The 17012-nt window shown below is 41.1% G+C and overlaps 1 protein-coding gene across 1 annotated transcript in view; it reads left to right on the plus strand.

Moving 5' to 3' along the window:
* Positions 1 to 17012, plus strand: part of AQP9 (aquaporin 9) — a 48223-nt gene that overhangs the window by 20213 nt on the left and 10998 nt on the right. The window contains exons 2-4 of the mRNA XM_077128029.1: positions 7691 to 7817; positions 12689 to 12826; positions 14155 to 14273. Coding sequence (XP_076984144.1) covers positions 7691 to 7817; positions 12689 to 12826; positions 14155 to 14273 — 384 coding nt within the window. The remainder of the gene's footprint in view (positions 1 to 7690; positions 7818 to 12688; positions 12827 to 14154; positions 14274 to 17012) is intronic.

Raw genomic sequence — 17012 nt, forward strand, 5'->3', positions numbered from 1 at the left:
AACCCCAATGTTCTCCCTGAATATTTCCATGAATTTTGGGGGGCTTTGGTTGCTTCTGATGACCTCTTGCTCCATCCTCTGTGTAGTGGTTAAGAGCATAGGCCTCTGCCTAAGGCAGACCTGGGATTAGCTCCTAGCTCTGGCTCTTTATGACCATGTATCATTGGATGAGTTAGTTGACCTTTCTGAGTCTTAATTTCCTTCATAAAATAGAGATAAAAATACTTACTCCCAGGGTGATTGTAAATTAATAATGCAATAATGATGAAATAATACAGATCAAACTTTAGCATGGAATGTGGCACAAAGCAGGCAACAAATAGATGGTACCTATTATTTGTATTCCTTCACATTACCCTAAAAGAGATGACCAAAAGATAGTAAATATGCAGCCTATGTTTTTAAGTCTATGATAATGTTTCCCAAATTTGGGGTGTTTTTTGTTTGTTTGTTTGTTTTGTGAATTAATTTGAGTAGTAAGACCTTTTTTTAACTTCAATTTTGTTTTTCAAGAACTCCATAGGATAGTAACTTCTCTTTTAGTATCCATTAATTCTTAAAGTCCTGAATCACTAAAGGGTACTGTGAATTAATAATACTTTTTTATTGATTATTAACATCTGCATACATTTCAAATAGTGAAATATGAAATAAAATATAATAAAATGCAGAACATATTATTTTTTCTGCCTTTGGACAATGTTTGATGCACACAGGAATCACAAACCCTTTGCAATAATTGCCCCAGGTTGCATGCATTTGCAAGCATTTTACTAAGGATTTCCTAACCTTCATGAACTACTGGTTATCTGAAAGGGCAAAGTGTTTGCAAAATCACTGAATAAATATTTATTGTCTACTATGCATTATGTACTGAGCTAAGAACATCTTGATTTACACTTTAAAGGAAGCGCAGGAGATGTGCGAACAGTCAAATGCTATAAAATCTGTGGGCTCATTATTCCCTCTGCCTTTCCCAGAGTTTCAGTTCATGAAAATCATGTCATCCTTTTAGTTCTCGCATTGTCTCCATGAAACAGCCTCTTGCAGGGTCGTGGCAACTGCCCAACGGTCTAAATTATTATTTCTTAGGAACTACACCTCGCACTTTTCACATCTTGCTCCAAAATAGACCTTTTCTCTTGAAAAGGCATTTACATATGGTTTCCCAGACACCCCTGCTCCCATGTTTATTAAGGGATTTTAATTTCTTTCATCAAATGTTGTTTGAGCAAGGAATACGAAGAAGCATGAGCTATTCTAAAGGATATTATTGTGTTGGTGGGGAGCTGCAAAACAAGATGGGTTGTAATGAAATGACAATGTGGAGACATAGGAGAAGGGATCTCTGTGGGCTTAAGCTGTCAAAGAAGGCTTCCTGGGAAAAGTAGGCTTTCAGCTCAGTGTTAAGAATAGATGGGTCTGGTCAGGGAAGGTTCAGGGAAAGGCTGCCCCTGCTGGAAGGTAACACATGAGCAGGTGGACAGAGGCGGGAAGGAGCATCATGGGCTCAAAGGACAGTGACTAGGATGCCATCCTGGCTGATGCAGAGGAATCGTGATGAGGAATTCTGGGCCGAGGGGTCCGCCAGTGGAGAGCCTTCCGTAGCAAGTTGTGGAGTTTGTGCAACATTTCCTGAGCAGTAGGAAGAGATCAGGAAATAGATGTTTTATCCAGCGTGGATGCTGGATAGAGAGCGACTAGAGGTGGGGAAACTAGTCAGAGGCTACAGAAGAAGGCTTAGTAGGATGCGGGAATGCTTGGGTATGGGAAGCCAACGGAGAGGAGGGGAAAGAATAGCAGATGATTCCAGAATGTTTGGACTGAGTGATTAGGGAGGGGGGTGGGGGGACTAGGGGCGCCTTACACATGCACCCACCACTCTTTTGTGGTAATTCTGTCTTTTCAATGTATTTCTTCTTTTTCCCTTGAAATTATTTCCCACATTCTTGTCATGCATGAGAGACGATAATAAAAATTGCATCGGTCCTGTCTTTTCTAGTGTTGCTTTCCTACCCAAAGCACTAAAAACTCCCCAACTATGAAATGACCCATCTTTGGAGAGTGATAATAAAGAGACAAAATGATTTCCTTCATGAAGAGAGTTCCCAACCACTGGAACAATAAAAAAAAGAAAAGAAAAGAAAAGAAAACAATTTGTCTAGTGTGGTAATGAGTTCCCAACCCCTAAAGGTAATCCAGCATGGCCCAGATGATCACCTATGAAGGACGTTATAGGGAGAATGCCGACATAAAATCCAGTCTGCATGCTGTAGCACAGTGCTATAAACTCAGAAGTGGTGTGGTGTAGGACTTAAGGACACAGGTTCTAGAGCCCGTATGACGCTCACCTTTAGAACCTAGCTATCATTGCAAAGAAGCCCTGGAGATGTTTTAGGTGCTTTGACCAGCACTCCAGTGTGACATAAATTTACAGCCAGCATCGATCACTAGACGTGTGAATGCACAAGCCTTCAGATAATGCTTTTGAGCCACTACATTGGATACTGAATAGAGCAGAATTGAAATGCCTTGCCAAACCCTACCCAAACTGCAGATTCATGAGCAAAATAAATGTTATCATTTTAAACCACTAAGTTTGAAGGTAGTTATGCAGCAGTAGATAGAAGGAGAACAATGCTTACATAATATTCTGAGTTGCAATTACTAAGTGTTGAGTCAAATAGAAGATGGAATGATTTGCTTGTGGAAAGAGGATTGAATGGAGTAGGATGAAGAGAGAAGGCTTGGTGACGCTATTGGGAGAATATGAGTGACAGTTAGCGAGACACAAATGAGCTTTGGGGACACAATGAAGCAATTTATGTATAACCTGGTCATTCCCTGAAACTTCGGGTATTTATGCAGCACCTGAGACTCAGAGTTAGAGCTCTGAAGTATGAAAATCAGCATTACCCCATATAGCAACTCTTTAAAAAGTTGAAAAAGGGATCAGACTTCAACTGATCTGAATAGGACTAAGGTAAATCAGAATACAGGGTGACAGATGATATGATTTCTATTTTAAAATTTTAACTTCTGTGTGATACAAAAGGGAGAGATGTTTATTTGGTGCAAAATTTATATTTTTGGCAATGTATTATCTAATTTAACTTGTATGGTCAGTTTATTTGAACACCATAATTACATGGAATCTTGAATAGGGTATGAGATCTTGTTGGTTTGCGCAAGTTAGTGTGATGTCCCAATACATCCCAGAGTAATTTGGGCAGAGAATAAAAAAGTTTGCAAAGTCCTCTTAGGGACTTGAAAAGAAAGGAAGAAGTATTAAACTTCCCCATCTGAGGAATTCCTGATACACTTGCAAGCAGTGGGAACAACCAATTCAATAGGCTCAGCCCTCGATCTTGGGGCTCACCCTTATGAAGCTTATTCCTGCAAAGGAGAAGCTAAGCCTACTTATAATCACCCCCACAAACCCTCTTTTGTTGCTCAGGTGTGGCCTTTTTCTCTAAGCCACCTTGGCAGGTGAACTCACTGCCCTCCCCGCTATGGGGCATAACTCCCAGAAGTATAAATCTCCTTGCCGGCATGAGGCATGACTCTTAGGGATGAGCCAGGATCCAGTATCAATGGAATTGAGAAAGCCTTCTTGACTAAAAGGGGGAAGAGAGAAATGAGACAAAACAAAGTTTCTGTGGCTGAGAGACTTCAAACAAAGTTGAGAGGCCATCCTGGAGGTTATTCTTATGCATTATACAGATATCCCTTATTAGTCTATGGTATATTGGAGTGGCTAGAGGGAAACTGTTGAACTGTATTCCAGTAGCCTTGATTCTTGAAGATAATTGTATAACTATACAGCCTTTACAATGTGAGCATGTGATTGTGAAAACCTCATGTCTCATGCTCCTTTTATCCAGGGTATGGACAGATGAGTAAGAAAATAAGGACAAAAATAAATAAATACTGGGTGGGGGGCGGGATAAGGGGTAGAAAAAAAATGGGCAGATTGAAATACTAGTGGTCAACGAGAGGGAGAGGTAAGAGGTATGGGATACATGAGTTTTCTCCCTTTTTAAGTTTCTTTTTCTGGAGTGATACAAACATTCTAAAAATGATAATCATAATGAATGCACAGCTATGTGATGAAATTCTGAGCCACTGACTATACTCTGATGGACTGTATGTGCGTTAAGATATCTTAATAAAAATAATTTTAAAAATTTTGAAATTGGAAAAAAAAGACTTTATCTATGGCTTTGTAATTGTCCCACCCCTTACGGTTTTGTAATTTACTAACTGTTCTGGAGAAAGCATGTAAACTGAGCAGGAGCTCAACCCTGGCAAGAAGGTGGAAGAGATCTGGAAGGTCTGTAGATGACCTGTAGGGAAGGAGTAGGTGGAACACTGAGGAAACAGCACATCCAAGAGTAAAGAATAAATAAATTGTTTTCTAAATAAGGAAATCAAGATCAGGTACTTGGAAGACAATTAAGTAGTAATTGTATAGTACAGACAGTAGAAGTGAACTTCAGAGAAGTCAAATCAGGGGAGAAAGGTGAGATTTGGTGAGAAGAATACGAATGGATGAGGGGCCAAGAAAAGCTTTCCAGATAGTGAGGACAAAAAAGATATGATTATGAGATCCTTTTAAAAAGTAGAAAGGTGTGGCAATTCTTAAAGTTTAGAGCAGGTAACCATGAAGGAAGATTTATCTGTAACACCATAAAGGACAGTTTTCTCAATTTAAAGGAAGATAAGTACACAGGGCATGCAGAAAAAGGAAACCAAAGTGGGTGACCAATAATTCCCCAGCAACTAGACCATGATATATCAGAAAAGCCGAGATCCGCTTCCCTGATGCTGTGAATACAAGTAGGAGAAGAAAGGCAATAGAAGATACCAGCAGGCAGTTACCCGTCTTCATTGCTTTTCAGGCTATCATAAGCGTATTTACAAATTAAGAAACTGTGCTGTAAATCCGGGCTGAAATATTGTGAGTGGTGATTTCTGCTGAGGATAACAGAAGCCCTCACGCTGCTCATTTCTCCTCTGTTTCCTTTCACCTAGAACATCCTCCCTAGAAAAGGACAAAAGGCTATTTCAGATCTAGAGTGGAAGAGGTTATTAATCCCAGTGAAATGTGATAGAGCAGAGAGCTCCCTCATCCATTAGAGCCATTTAAAGCTGTTACATCCCTCTAACCTAGCTTGTGTGCACACGCATCAAAACTGTAAGAGAGGGAAGATATTTATTTGGAAAGTTGTGATAACGCAGGACTGATCTCTGATAAGTCTCTTCTTTTTTTTAAATTAAAAAAAAATTTTTTTTTGATAAGTCTCTTCTTGTTCACAGCTGTCTAAATCAGGTCTTGTCACCTGTCAATAATGTTTTTGTTTTTTTCCCCTCTTTTCAGAAGATACTACCATAATTCTAGTTAGCTTGAAGTTTGTGTCTGATATATTTAATTGGCTTTAAATTTAAAAGAAAGACAGCAATGTGATTTTCATTTTGGCAGTTATTATAATAGGGATTCTAGAAAAAGTAATGTAAAATTGGTAGGCTATGAAATGGTCCCAGGAAATTTCTTCAAAAGGGAAAAAGGGACATGTTACTGCTGCAATTTCATTTAAAATTCAACATGAGGTACAGAGCCAAATTTGTGATTAAACTCAAAGTCTGCCATGTGGATATTATGTGTGGAGCTTTCCTCGAGATGTCAAGCTCTCCTACTTCTCCTTACTATGAACAGTTAGAACTAAGGTCAATCTTTCTTAGAACTGGGGACTGGAAGGGACATTAAAAGATCATCTAGGTAATCTCTGTGCCTTCAGAGAGGAGCAAATAGAAATCATTCCATGTGTATTAAATTTCCCTTGTTTATAAATTATGTACCTCTGAAGGACTTCACAAATGGACCCCAGAGAGCTATTTAGCATTCAACACTATCAGGAAATTGTTTACGTGCAACCTCTCATTTCATTTAGTTCCTTTAGTTCATCCCACTGTGAAGATACTCAATATCTAGTTATCTTCTTGAAAAGAAGCCTTCATGTTCTTAATATTTTCTCCTTAGATAAACTCATTTCTGAAAGCTTTCCTCATATGCTTTATTTTCCTGACTTTAAATAGTATTTCCTGATGCTGAACCTTCCCTAAGTTAGCTGCTCTTCTTTAATTATGAATCTCAAACTGGACTCTGTATTTTAGGAAAAATTGATCAATTCAAAAGAGCAATGATCTAATGACTTCTGCAGACTCAAAACTCATACATTCAGGCCCACACTATCTTTTTAAAGAACAGCATGGATGGCTGATGACCATTTCTTATCTTGGCCTAAAGTTTTCTTTCCTAACTTGCATATGACTCTTCCATCTTTCAATTAAGCACTTTCTTCTTTCCAATAATCCTTTCTTATCAGATGTTTCCTTAATGGACCATGATTAAATGGTTTATGACTGGTTGTTCAAAGAATATGTAGTACCCACTTTAAAAAGTTTAGTAAATACATGATGAAAAGGCCATACAATGGGAAATCTTCCTCCCAGACCTGTCTGATTTCCCATCACAGGGTGCATTCACATTTCCTGCTGCTTATGCATTCATGGAGACAGCTCATGCATATAAATGAAATGACAGAATGAATTTTTAATGCAATTGGCAGTACATGTTTTATTTAACAATATAGTTTATATTTAATAATACATCTTGGGTATCACTCCATTTTGGTAGGCACATTATCTCCTTCTTTCTATTTTATGGCTGCATACTTGTCCTTTGAATGGATGTACCATAATATATTTATTCCATATCATTCTGAATACTGATTCTGTCCTCCAAATTATCCACTATCAGCTGGAGATTATCAGAGATTTACTATCATGCTTCAACTTCATTGTATAACTGCCTGCAGAGAGATTCATACAAGTATAGCACCATGCTTGATGCAGTAGAGAATACAAAAAGCAGTTAGGCAGCCTCTGCTCTCTAGGAACTACAGCCTCATCAGGGAGAAAAGACTGGATAAAGGGGTTTGATTTCCAATTCTATCCCCCCAACAGTTCTCCTTTGTTTTCTTGCATGTCAGATATTCTTTATAATCCATGGTATAAATGGATTTCCAACTTGTTGGGTGTTTCTACGATTGTTTGGGTCAACTTATATATAGTGGCAACCTCCAGAGCAGAGATCTTAAACTCAAATGCCTACAGTGGCAGAAAGGTGACCCAAACAGGTGAAATTAAGTGAGCCCACTGGGAGAGCACTTGCTCTTTCTGAAGGAGGGCAGCCGCATGCTACTCTGCTCCAGGAGATTATTTCCCCATAGGTTTATCAGATTTTCTGATTGTTTATTTCACACTATATATTTTATACCCAGATGGGAGATGGATAAGAGGTACAAGGAATCTCTGTACTATTTTCTTACAGCCATATGTGAACCTACACATTTGAATTTTTTAAAAGTTGGAATCCTGCATTGCTGTGTGAAATTACCTGACTTATAAATGTAGGCAAAATTTTGACACTGTACGAGCCCAACAAGACACATCTGCAAGCCAGAGTTAGCCTCAAGACCACCATTTCACTATCTGTGCATAGATGGATTTTATGATTTGATTTGTGTGGAGCCCAATGTTGCCCGCATCCACAAATTTGCTTAAAAAATTGTTCTCGCTGCCTTTGTGCCTTCTGCCACTTACTTGTTGAGCTTTCCTCTCCTTCTAGGTGCTTGGATGTGGCTCTGTTGCCCAAGCCATCCTCAGTCGAGGGCATTTTGGAGGGATCGTCACTATCAATGTTGCATTTGCTATGGCTGTCGCAATGGCCATTTATGTGAGTGGAGGTGTCTCTGGTGAGTAAGAGAAATAATAACACCCACTATTAACTCAACCACACCAATGCGCCAACACGGTGCCAGGTGCTTCACATATCTTAATTATTTAATTCTCAACAATCTGGTGAGAATTTGTACTTGATCCCATTCTTTTGCCTACAGATAATAAAATTAAATGGTAAGTGATTTGTCCAAAGACAACATTTAATAAGACAGAAGGATGAGATTTAGAGTTCAGAACTGACCAGTTCCTAAGTCTGGCCAATGCATAATAGTCATCATTAATCAATGCTTGTCTTTTACTTATTCTCTCTCATGCCTGGAAACCATTTCCTAAATACTCCATAAATAGCTCAGTGAAGATCAGCTCAATAGAAGCAACCCCCTGGATCTTTATCCTCAGCAATCTGAGGATCTGCATCTCTGCATTTCTTCTTTCATGGAAATGCAGGTCTGATCCAGAAAGTCCTGAATTATTCGGCCCTGAGAAGCAGGCTGATTGATTGGAAGCCAGTCTCAAGGTTGTGAGAAGCCAAATAACATGATGATATTTAATGCAGTTGGAGGATTTAGGGAGGGACTGTAGCTCTCTGAATCTTTTAGCAGCCTGATCCGGGGATCCAGAGCACTGAGGCAAGATGCGTAGTGATACGGAACCAAGTGGCCACCACCAGCTGGGCACTGTGTTAGGTGCTTCTCATGCTTTATCTCCTTGCATTTTACAACCGCTCTCTGAGGTGGGTATTATCATCTCCATTTACAGAGACAACTGGAGAAAGGGGGGAATAGGTCAATTGCCAGAAGTCCTGCAGCTGATAATGAGGTAGAGCAAAGGTCAGACCCAGGTCTAAATGACTGCAAAGCCCATTATTCCACAATGTATCCAATAGTCTACTACGGTAAGGTAATTACAGGCAGGAGCTTTGGGCAGACTGACCCTGGCAGAAGATCCTGTAGTTAAGGCAGGTGGCTTTGCAACAAATGCTGCCTTTTGAGTACTGAAGACTTTCTTAGACACCTGGACCTTCTTGGACTGGGCACATGAAAGGGATATTTGCAGGTTGGCACACTTTCCATAGGTCAAACTCAGATCCTAGGGCGGTCCAGCTTACACGGATTCCTAAATATATGATTTGCTTGGCATGTTTCTGCTCAAACGTTTGTTGAGCCTTTGCTGAGCTTTGAGCACTATACTGCTTACCATCAGGCAAACTCTTAGTAAGGCGCAAGAACAACCAAGAACTGCCCTGAATGTGCCGAGGTTTAGTTAGAGGGCAGGCCTTGAAACCAGCTTAAAGCAAGCAGACAGGATCCTCAGTTGTGCCCTTACCGGCTCCCATGCATCCACCCAAGTGTGATTTCTATCAACCATGCAATATAAACACAGGCACATCTTCAGCTGCTTATTTTAGGTGCAGGTGTGGTTTGGGAGTATTTCTCCCACACAACACCTTGAATTGGACACTGTAAAATGCTTACTCTAGGAAAGGGTGCATGGGTGGTTCTGAGGTAGAATGCTCACCTTCCATTCAGGAGACCTGGGTTCGATTTCCGGACCATGCACACCCCCAAAAAAGGTTAAAAAAAAAAGTGTTTATTATGTGATAAATTGCTCCCAGATCCTACCGAAGTTGCTACCACCCTTCCTATCTGTTTGTAACCATTGATACACTTGGCCGGGGAAGAGGGGGGTTTGTAGCGATTGTAGGAGGAAAAAAGAAGTAGGAAGGAGAAGTAGTGAGGGGGATGGCATGGAATCTTCCCATCGGGGGAAGCCCCTGTGGTTAGAGGGTTAGAAGCCAGAAGCCGACCAAATTGTTTACAAGAGACGGTGAGATCCAATGGGAGGTAAATGGTGGCATCGGATCAGAAAAGCAGCTCCTGTCTCCCCATCCCTGTTTGGAACCTAGTGCTTTTCCGGGCTGTGGCTTTGGGAACATGCAGAGACAGCACCAGTGGCCCAACTATGACATCCTCGCAGATGATACCCTCAGTAGCCTCAGCTGCAGGAATAGAAAAGGCAGATTTGCAGATGAGAGGGGACTCTCACGATGCCCTCAACAACATACTGGTTTATGGGCACGTGTGAGGGGCCACTTTTAAGAATTCCAAAAATAACCAATGCATATTGTGTATAAACTTAAATATGATTTATTTTGTGGTCACAGACTGATGAGGTCAGCTGACATCTTTTTAAATATAAAGCATGACCTTACTGCAAGGAAGTTTCCATGCCCTGCTTCCTTGTGACTATGCCAAGAGCTGACAATCAAATCCAACAATCAGAACACTGAGCACCCTAATTAGGCAGCATCTCACATGAAGTGTTTACACTGCCTACTTGTACCTACACTACAGTGGTGGCTGTCGATGTCACATAAGTAAAATAAATTCGCTTGCAAGGCAAAATACCCTTGCTTAATGTCAACTCAAATAATAAGGTTATCTATGTGACAGAATTGTCCGTAGGTATGGGAAAGGTGGGCACTTGCCTAGGATAGAAACTTGCAAGAACTTACTGCTCATCAGAGACTTTTATCTAGTACCTCCTGAGCTCCAGCAGCATCTCCAATCGTCACAACCATCTCAGCAGAGCCAAGTTTTGAGTGCAGGACTTTCTGACTCTAACTCATGTTCTTTCCACTACACTGCTCTGCTTTGTGCTTGTGGTAAATCAGGGGTGGCCACTCACCTCTGCAGGGAGCAATTTCTAGTAGCCGCTTGGCCCCCAGCCAAAGTGGTCAGAGCCACTGGTCCAACTTATTCTCTGAACCCTTCTGCCACCTCTTGGCCCATTTTCCTCATTGCTTTGCAATGCCACCTCTTGGCCCATTTTCCTCATTGCTTTGCAATGCCACCTCCTAGACATACTCTCACTGATCCCCCAAAAGACTTTCCCTCTCTATAGAGCTCTGCAGTCTGAGCAATCTGAATCAAGGTCTTTGATTATTTATTTCTTCAACATTCGTATCTCAAATACCTGCTAACTGTCTGATGTTGCTTGAGGTTCAAGGTAAATAATGACGACTGCCTCAGCGTGAACTTTATCATGAGGGCCTCAAAAGCTTAAACCTACATTTAGAAGATTTTATTTGGGTAAGGTGCTTGTTAGACAAATAAATCTCTCATTGGTAGAATCAGTTGAAAGGAGGTATTTTTGATGTGAGGAGTTCTTGTGGCCCCCTTGTGCTCCCACACTAGGTATGTCCAGGCAGGCATTGACCTGTGAGTTTGGCTGGGTGGGAGCTGCTCTTAATTGGTCTCTGGGAGAGGAAGAACAAGGTGGCATATGGAACTTTCTACTGACCTGTGTGTTTCCCTCTCCCAAGTCCTGTTTTCAGCTGTCCCCATAAGCTACACTCCTCCTACCCTCCAACCTTGTGGCTCTCTTGCATTTGAAAACAGAATAGTTGAAGTATTTGTAAGGCTTTGGGAAATCATCTCTGCTTTGGTGTATTGGGTTCTTCTTGCTTATATTAGTCCCTGAGTGGCGGGGGCAGGTGAAGAAAGGACTCTTGTAGTACAGCCATACCCAGAATTCCCTGCAAGCCCACTTTGGTGTGACAACTCAGGAAAAGCACTTTGCCCACAGGGGCAGGACCTTCCAGAAACAAGCTCTCCTGTGGGTTCTGCTGGAGGTTCAAATGAAGTCGTAATATCATCATCATCATCATCACTTTGGTATTGAAACTGTGTCCACAATTTGATTCTAATTCTCCCTCCTTACAAAAATCACATCTGTATTCCTCCGGGAACATCCTCCTTCCCTAAGAAGGTGAGCCCCATCTGCTCAAAGAGGATTCATGAAATGGGTTTTCCTGCTCAGTGGGGAAGAGACGTCATTATAAATGGTGAATAAAGCCCAGAAGTGGCATAACATAGAACAGATTCTAGAGTGCAGAATCTACACCTAGGTTTGAATTTTGGTTCTATCATTTACGAAGCATGCGGCCTTACAGACATGACTGGACTTCTGTGCCTCAGTTTCCTCTCTGTTCAGTGGAGCAAAAGCCATCTGGTTGGGTTCTTAAAAGGATTAAATGCATGCAACACTTTTATGACAGTGTCTGGCAGGTGTTCAGTGAATATTGTTGCTCTTTTTAATGTTGATGATGCTGTTTTCATCGTTGTTGATGATGATGTTCTCACTGGCAAAGTGAGCTGGGGAAGTTCGTGAACTTCCACAATGCCAGAACCTCTATCTCATCTTGTGATCTTGCGGCTAGATGAGAATCAAGGAGGTTGATTTCTCTAGCTACCATTTGGGTTGGGAGTGGGGGAAGTGTTGCTACATTTCTGTGTGTGAGAGAAACACACTGTTTATGAGAAGAATCCACCCAGACGCTATGATCACCTTGAAAACAGCGGGGCCTCTTATTTTGGTGAGAGGCATCAGACATGAGCCAATCCGATGGGTCATTCCCCTTAAACAGACACATCTTTTCAGTCCAAATGTTGGAGACTGTCTAGGGAATTTCTAGACATAGATTTAAACATTATAAGTCTGTTGACTTTAAAAAAATTATTGGCATTAATAGTTTACATCAGTCTCTTGGGGATGTTACAGAGTGGTAAATCCAACAAAATTGAGCCAGATGAGTACAGAAAGTTTCTTTCTGCCCCAGCTCTCTTGTCAGAAAGCCAGACTTTCTTTGAAGTATATAATAGAAAAATATACTTCTAATGATACCATGAGGCTTATTAGCAAGACCTCCCCCCAAGCACACGCACACACACACAACGCCTACACACCCAAACTCCTATGTCTTCACATACATCCTTTGCCTAAAAGAGTGAGTTCTTCAGTGGGTCTCCAGATAAGATTTTCTTCATAATTCTCCTTGCTGGCCCTCCCTCTGCCATCCCCAATTATCTTATCTTCCTTGCAGGTGGCCACATTAACCCAGCTGTGTCTTTTGCATTGTGTCTCTTTGGACGGATGAAATGGTTCAAGTTGCCTTTTTATGTGGGAGCCCAATTCTTGGGAGCCTTTGCAGGGGCTGCAACCCTCTTTGGGATTTATTATGGTGAGTAGGCCGCGGAGTTCAAAGGAGAGGGAGAGCTGGGCATAATTTGAAAGTCAGGAAGAGAAAGACAAGGCAAGAAAAGGATGTCAATTTCTACAATTGACAGTAAGTTCTAAGAGTTGCCTAAGTTCTAAAATAATGGGGCCAACATTGTCTTTAGGGCAAACTTACTAAGCCTCTTAATGAAAATGGATGAATCTCAAGTGTAAGGCTGAACTAAAAGGAACCTATCTTTAGGTTCAACCAGAATTAAAATGTGAGCAAGCACAAAATAAGCAAGAGGCCAGCAGCTCTTGCGACTGCTTTCTTTGATTCAAAAGAGGATAAGTTCACTGTGGTCAAAGGATATGACAGGTATTTAGAGAAGGAATTTGTGACAAAGTCACAGAAGGGGCAGAGCAGAGAAGGGGCTGGGTGGGAAACCTCCTCCGCCTTCTGTTGAAGGGCCAAGACTTCAGTTCTGCAAGTGTTCTGGGGTAAAACACTGCCCTGGTAAATGAACACCCAGATTTTGGTTCTGACTGTCAGTACAAAGCTATGTGATTTAAATAAGCCATCTGACACACTTGACCTCTATGAATTCTTGTGGTTCCATGAAATCAATTGCTACAGCAGTTTCTTCCATCACATCCAAGGTAAGTCTCAAGACATTTTGACTCTCAAACTGAAACCCTGAGGAACTAGGATTTTGGAACAAAGCCTTGGAGATATAGATTGTGAGAAGAGTTTACTATGCACAGAGTGCCTCTCTGAGAATTAAAGTCTAAGAAAGACTAAAGAGAAATTCAACATCAGACTAGAAATGCAGAGAGCAACTGCTCTGGCAAGAGTGGCCTGGGGAGATCTCTGGCTGTTCTGGTGGCTGTCACATCTCTTACTCGAAGAGCATCTTTACTATACCATGACATCCTCAAATTCTGGAGTGGCATTAGGGGGTTGCTGAGAATTTGCTGGAAACTATGAATTCTGCCCAGATAAGGTTCATGCTCCACTTTGGATTTAGGTCAATCTTGAAATTTCCAAGTGTTCACCCCAAAAGAACATTGGTTCCCAAAAGTTACTGGCTAAGGAGAGGGTCTATCTAAGTTTGGGATGAACCATCAAGAGCTTTGTCTTTCCTCATTCTCAGCCCTAGGATTCCCCTGGGCAGTTCTGAAACTACCATATCACAAAGTGAAGAGAGGCAAAGTATACAGATATGTCAAAACAAACCTTAAAGTGTTTAATTGAAGTTGTTTAACACAAAGCCTGGCATAGGCCTGCAAGGGCCTCCCCTCCTTCACCCTGGCCCAGAGAACACTAATGCACAAGAGCTCTCTCTTTCATAGATGGGCTTATGTCCTTTGCTGGTGGAAAATTGCTCATCGTGGGAGAAAATGCAACAGCACTAATTTTTGCAACATACCCAGCCCCGTATCTGTCTCTGACGAATGCATTTGCAGACCAAGTAAGTATAGATTCAGCATACACTTGACTTTGGTAAAAAGACATGATCCGATAAGCAAAATGCAAAGAAGCATTACAGGACTATCAGAAAGGTGAGATTAGGGTTCCAAAGCCAGAGGTCACCCAAGCTATCTTGACAAATTTGTACATTTGCAAAAGAGTAAAAAAAAAAAAAAACCTGCTAAAATAGTTTTCTGCTTCCTCTTTAATACATATTCATTTGTTTTCTCATCAGGTGCAGTCCAGCAAAGAGTAGATAACTGGACATTTTTGCCTGTGTAGTACCAAATTGAGTTAATTCACTATTGATGAATTGTTGCTTTTGTGCACATGTTCTAAATGTGGAGGCCTCAAGAGAAGAACTTTCATTCTCAATTCAAGGGCCATGAAGTGCGGTTGTTAAACCTGGGGCAGCATGGATCTCCTCTGTCTCTTCTGTGCATAGGTTTAGCCAAATTCTCAAAGTGTTTGGCTAAGTGTCTCTGCCTTATTGATACTAAACAAGCTGCTGCAGCTAAGTATCCGTGGTTTAGACAATAACACAACTATTCTGGCCAGTTTTTGCAGGATCAGTATTGTCAACCCAACAGACTTTTCCTCCTTTTCTGTGTCCTAAAAAGGTTCCTGGGTCCTGCTTAGTCAGGAAAGCAGGCAGAAGGAAGGCAGGCAGGCAGGCAGGCAGAGATAGCTTCATGGCCACTCTAAGTTCCTCTCTTATGATCAGGACTTTTACAACAGGGCAGGTTTGCCAACTATGCTTACTTCCACTCAGTGGATGGCTGCAAACCTTATGCCTTTGTATCCTCAGCCTTCTTCCTCTCCACTCTGAGCAACAAACCAAACAGGTAGCAAGTGTTTATTGAGCATGTACTATGTGCTCAGCCCTGTGTCTGAAGCTTGAAGGACTGACAAGTAAAGGTGAGTTGTAAAGACATAAAATTCAGAGTCTGAGAACCTGAATTAAAATTGTAATTCTGTTCCCAACTTCCTATGTGTCTTCAGCAAATTACTGAACTTTGCGGGGGTGTGGGGTGGGGTGTATCAGTTTCTTTATATGTGAACTAGGACACTATTAGCCCTCATGCAGTTGCTTGTAAGGAATAAATGAAATACTATGAGTAAAATGCATTGTAAACAGGAATTTAGAATCTAGTTCAGGAGTAAAACAATCACGTAAGGACAAAGGAACAAAGAAGAATATAATCAAGTAGGACACTGAGCTGTAGTGGTCATATTAGGAATTTGGAGCAGAGAGAGTCTAGTTTTGCAAGGACCCACAGGAGTAGATTCAGTGGAAAACAGAGAAATGGGGTAGCCAGACAAAGAGGTGTTATCGTAAGCTGTAGTAATAGAATAGTGTTCCAATGAGGTTGTTAAGGGTCTCGCTCTATCTATACTGGAAGAACTTCCAGTATGTCACAGTTCAAGGAGACACACTCCTAGAAAAGAGGAATCAAAAAGGTGAAAGGGCTCGAAGTGGAGAACTGGGGGATATTTGGTCTAGATAAGGCAGGGAGACAGGAGACTGGACATGATAGCAGTTTCCAAAGACTTGAAGGGCTGACAAGTGGAAAAGAGATTAGAGTTGGTGTGTCTGCCTTGGTGAATGGAGTTCTTCCCCTCAACCCATGGTCCTCAATAAATATTTGTTAAATGGATGGATAAGCCCATAAATGAATGAAATTATAGTGAGATGAGGTTTCATTCAATAAAAAGAAGACTTTTTCAGAAATCATCATGGGCTCAGTATGGATTCTGTTGATCCCCAGTCAATTCCTGGTATACTCACGCTGTTTTGAGTGAAGCTTCCAGCTCCCATATACTCCCTCCCTCTTCCAAGACATTGTCCCTGTCTACAGAGTCCCGGAGCAAAGTGTTCCTTCTTCTTAAAGAATCACTTCCTTTCCTCTCCTGAGAGTCAGTTACCTGGTTCCAGCTCTGCCTCTTACAGTGCATTTGATCTTGGGCAAGTTACTCAGAAATTTTTGAAGCTTCAGCTTCGTCTTTCAATAAGTGGCATCAATTGTACCAACCTCAAAAAATTGTCATGACAACAAAACCCTTGGCACATAGCAGGCAGTCAACAATTATTCATTACTCTACCCTTGACTCTCTTTACTTGCCTCCATCTGTCAATTTTGTTCTTCTAATGGAATCTGGTAGAATTTCACATATTCTCCAAATTCCTATACTGAAGACATTTCATCAAATGTCTTGGTCACAAGGAAGTTGCTTGGTCTCCTGGTAAATGAAGGTCCAACCTCATTGAGGTTATCCATATATTGGCCAATACTTATCCACATATTTCCTCAGCTTTCTTTGCTGTGTCCTTATCTCAGAGTGAGTTACCAGGTTCTCTAAGGACAATGGTTTTTAAGCTAGTTATTACATATAACTAAGTAGAAAAAATGAATATTAGAAAACCCTGATGCTCCAACCATTAAGAAAACCTGAAGCCTCTCTGAATTCCTTGGGCTTGGGGAACAGATTAGAAAAATGCGAATTATCCATCAGTGGACAGAACTCTTGGCCACTATGACCAAATTTCTGGATCACCCTATCTCAAGATTACTAAATTGTACTAGCTTTAGATATTGTTCAGGCATATTTAATAATTTAAATAATATACAGTAATTTGTTGGGCCATAAATATTTATTGAGGAATTCAGAGTCTGGCACTCAATCAGACAAGTAAAACAGATCATTCACTTATAGGATCCTGAGGACTGTGATAGAGGTA

This window comes from Tamandua tetradactyla, chromosome 14 (genome assembly GCF_023851605.1).
Source record: "Tamandua tetradactyla isolate mTamTet1 chromosome 14, mTamTet1.pri, whole genome shotgun sequence".
Classification (NCBI taxonomy): domain Eukaryota; kingdom Metazoa; phylum Chordata; class Mammalia; order Pilosa; family Myrmecophagidae; genus Tamandua; species Tamandua tetradactyla.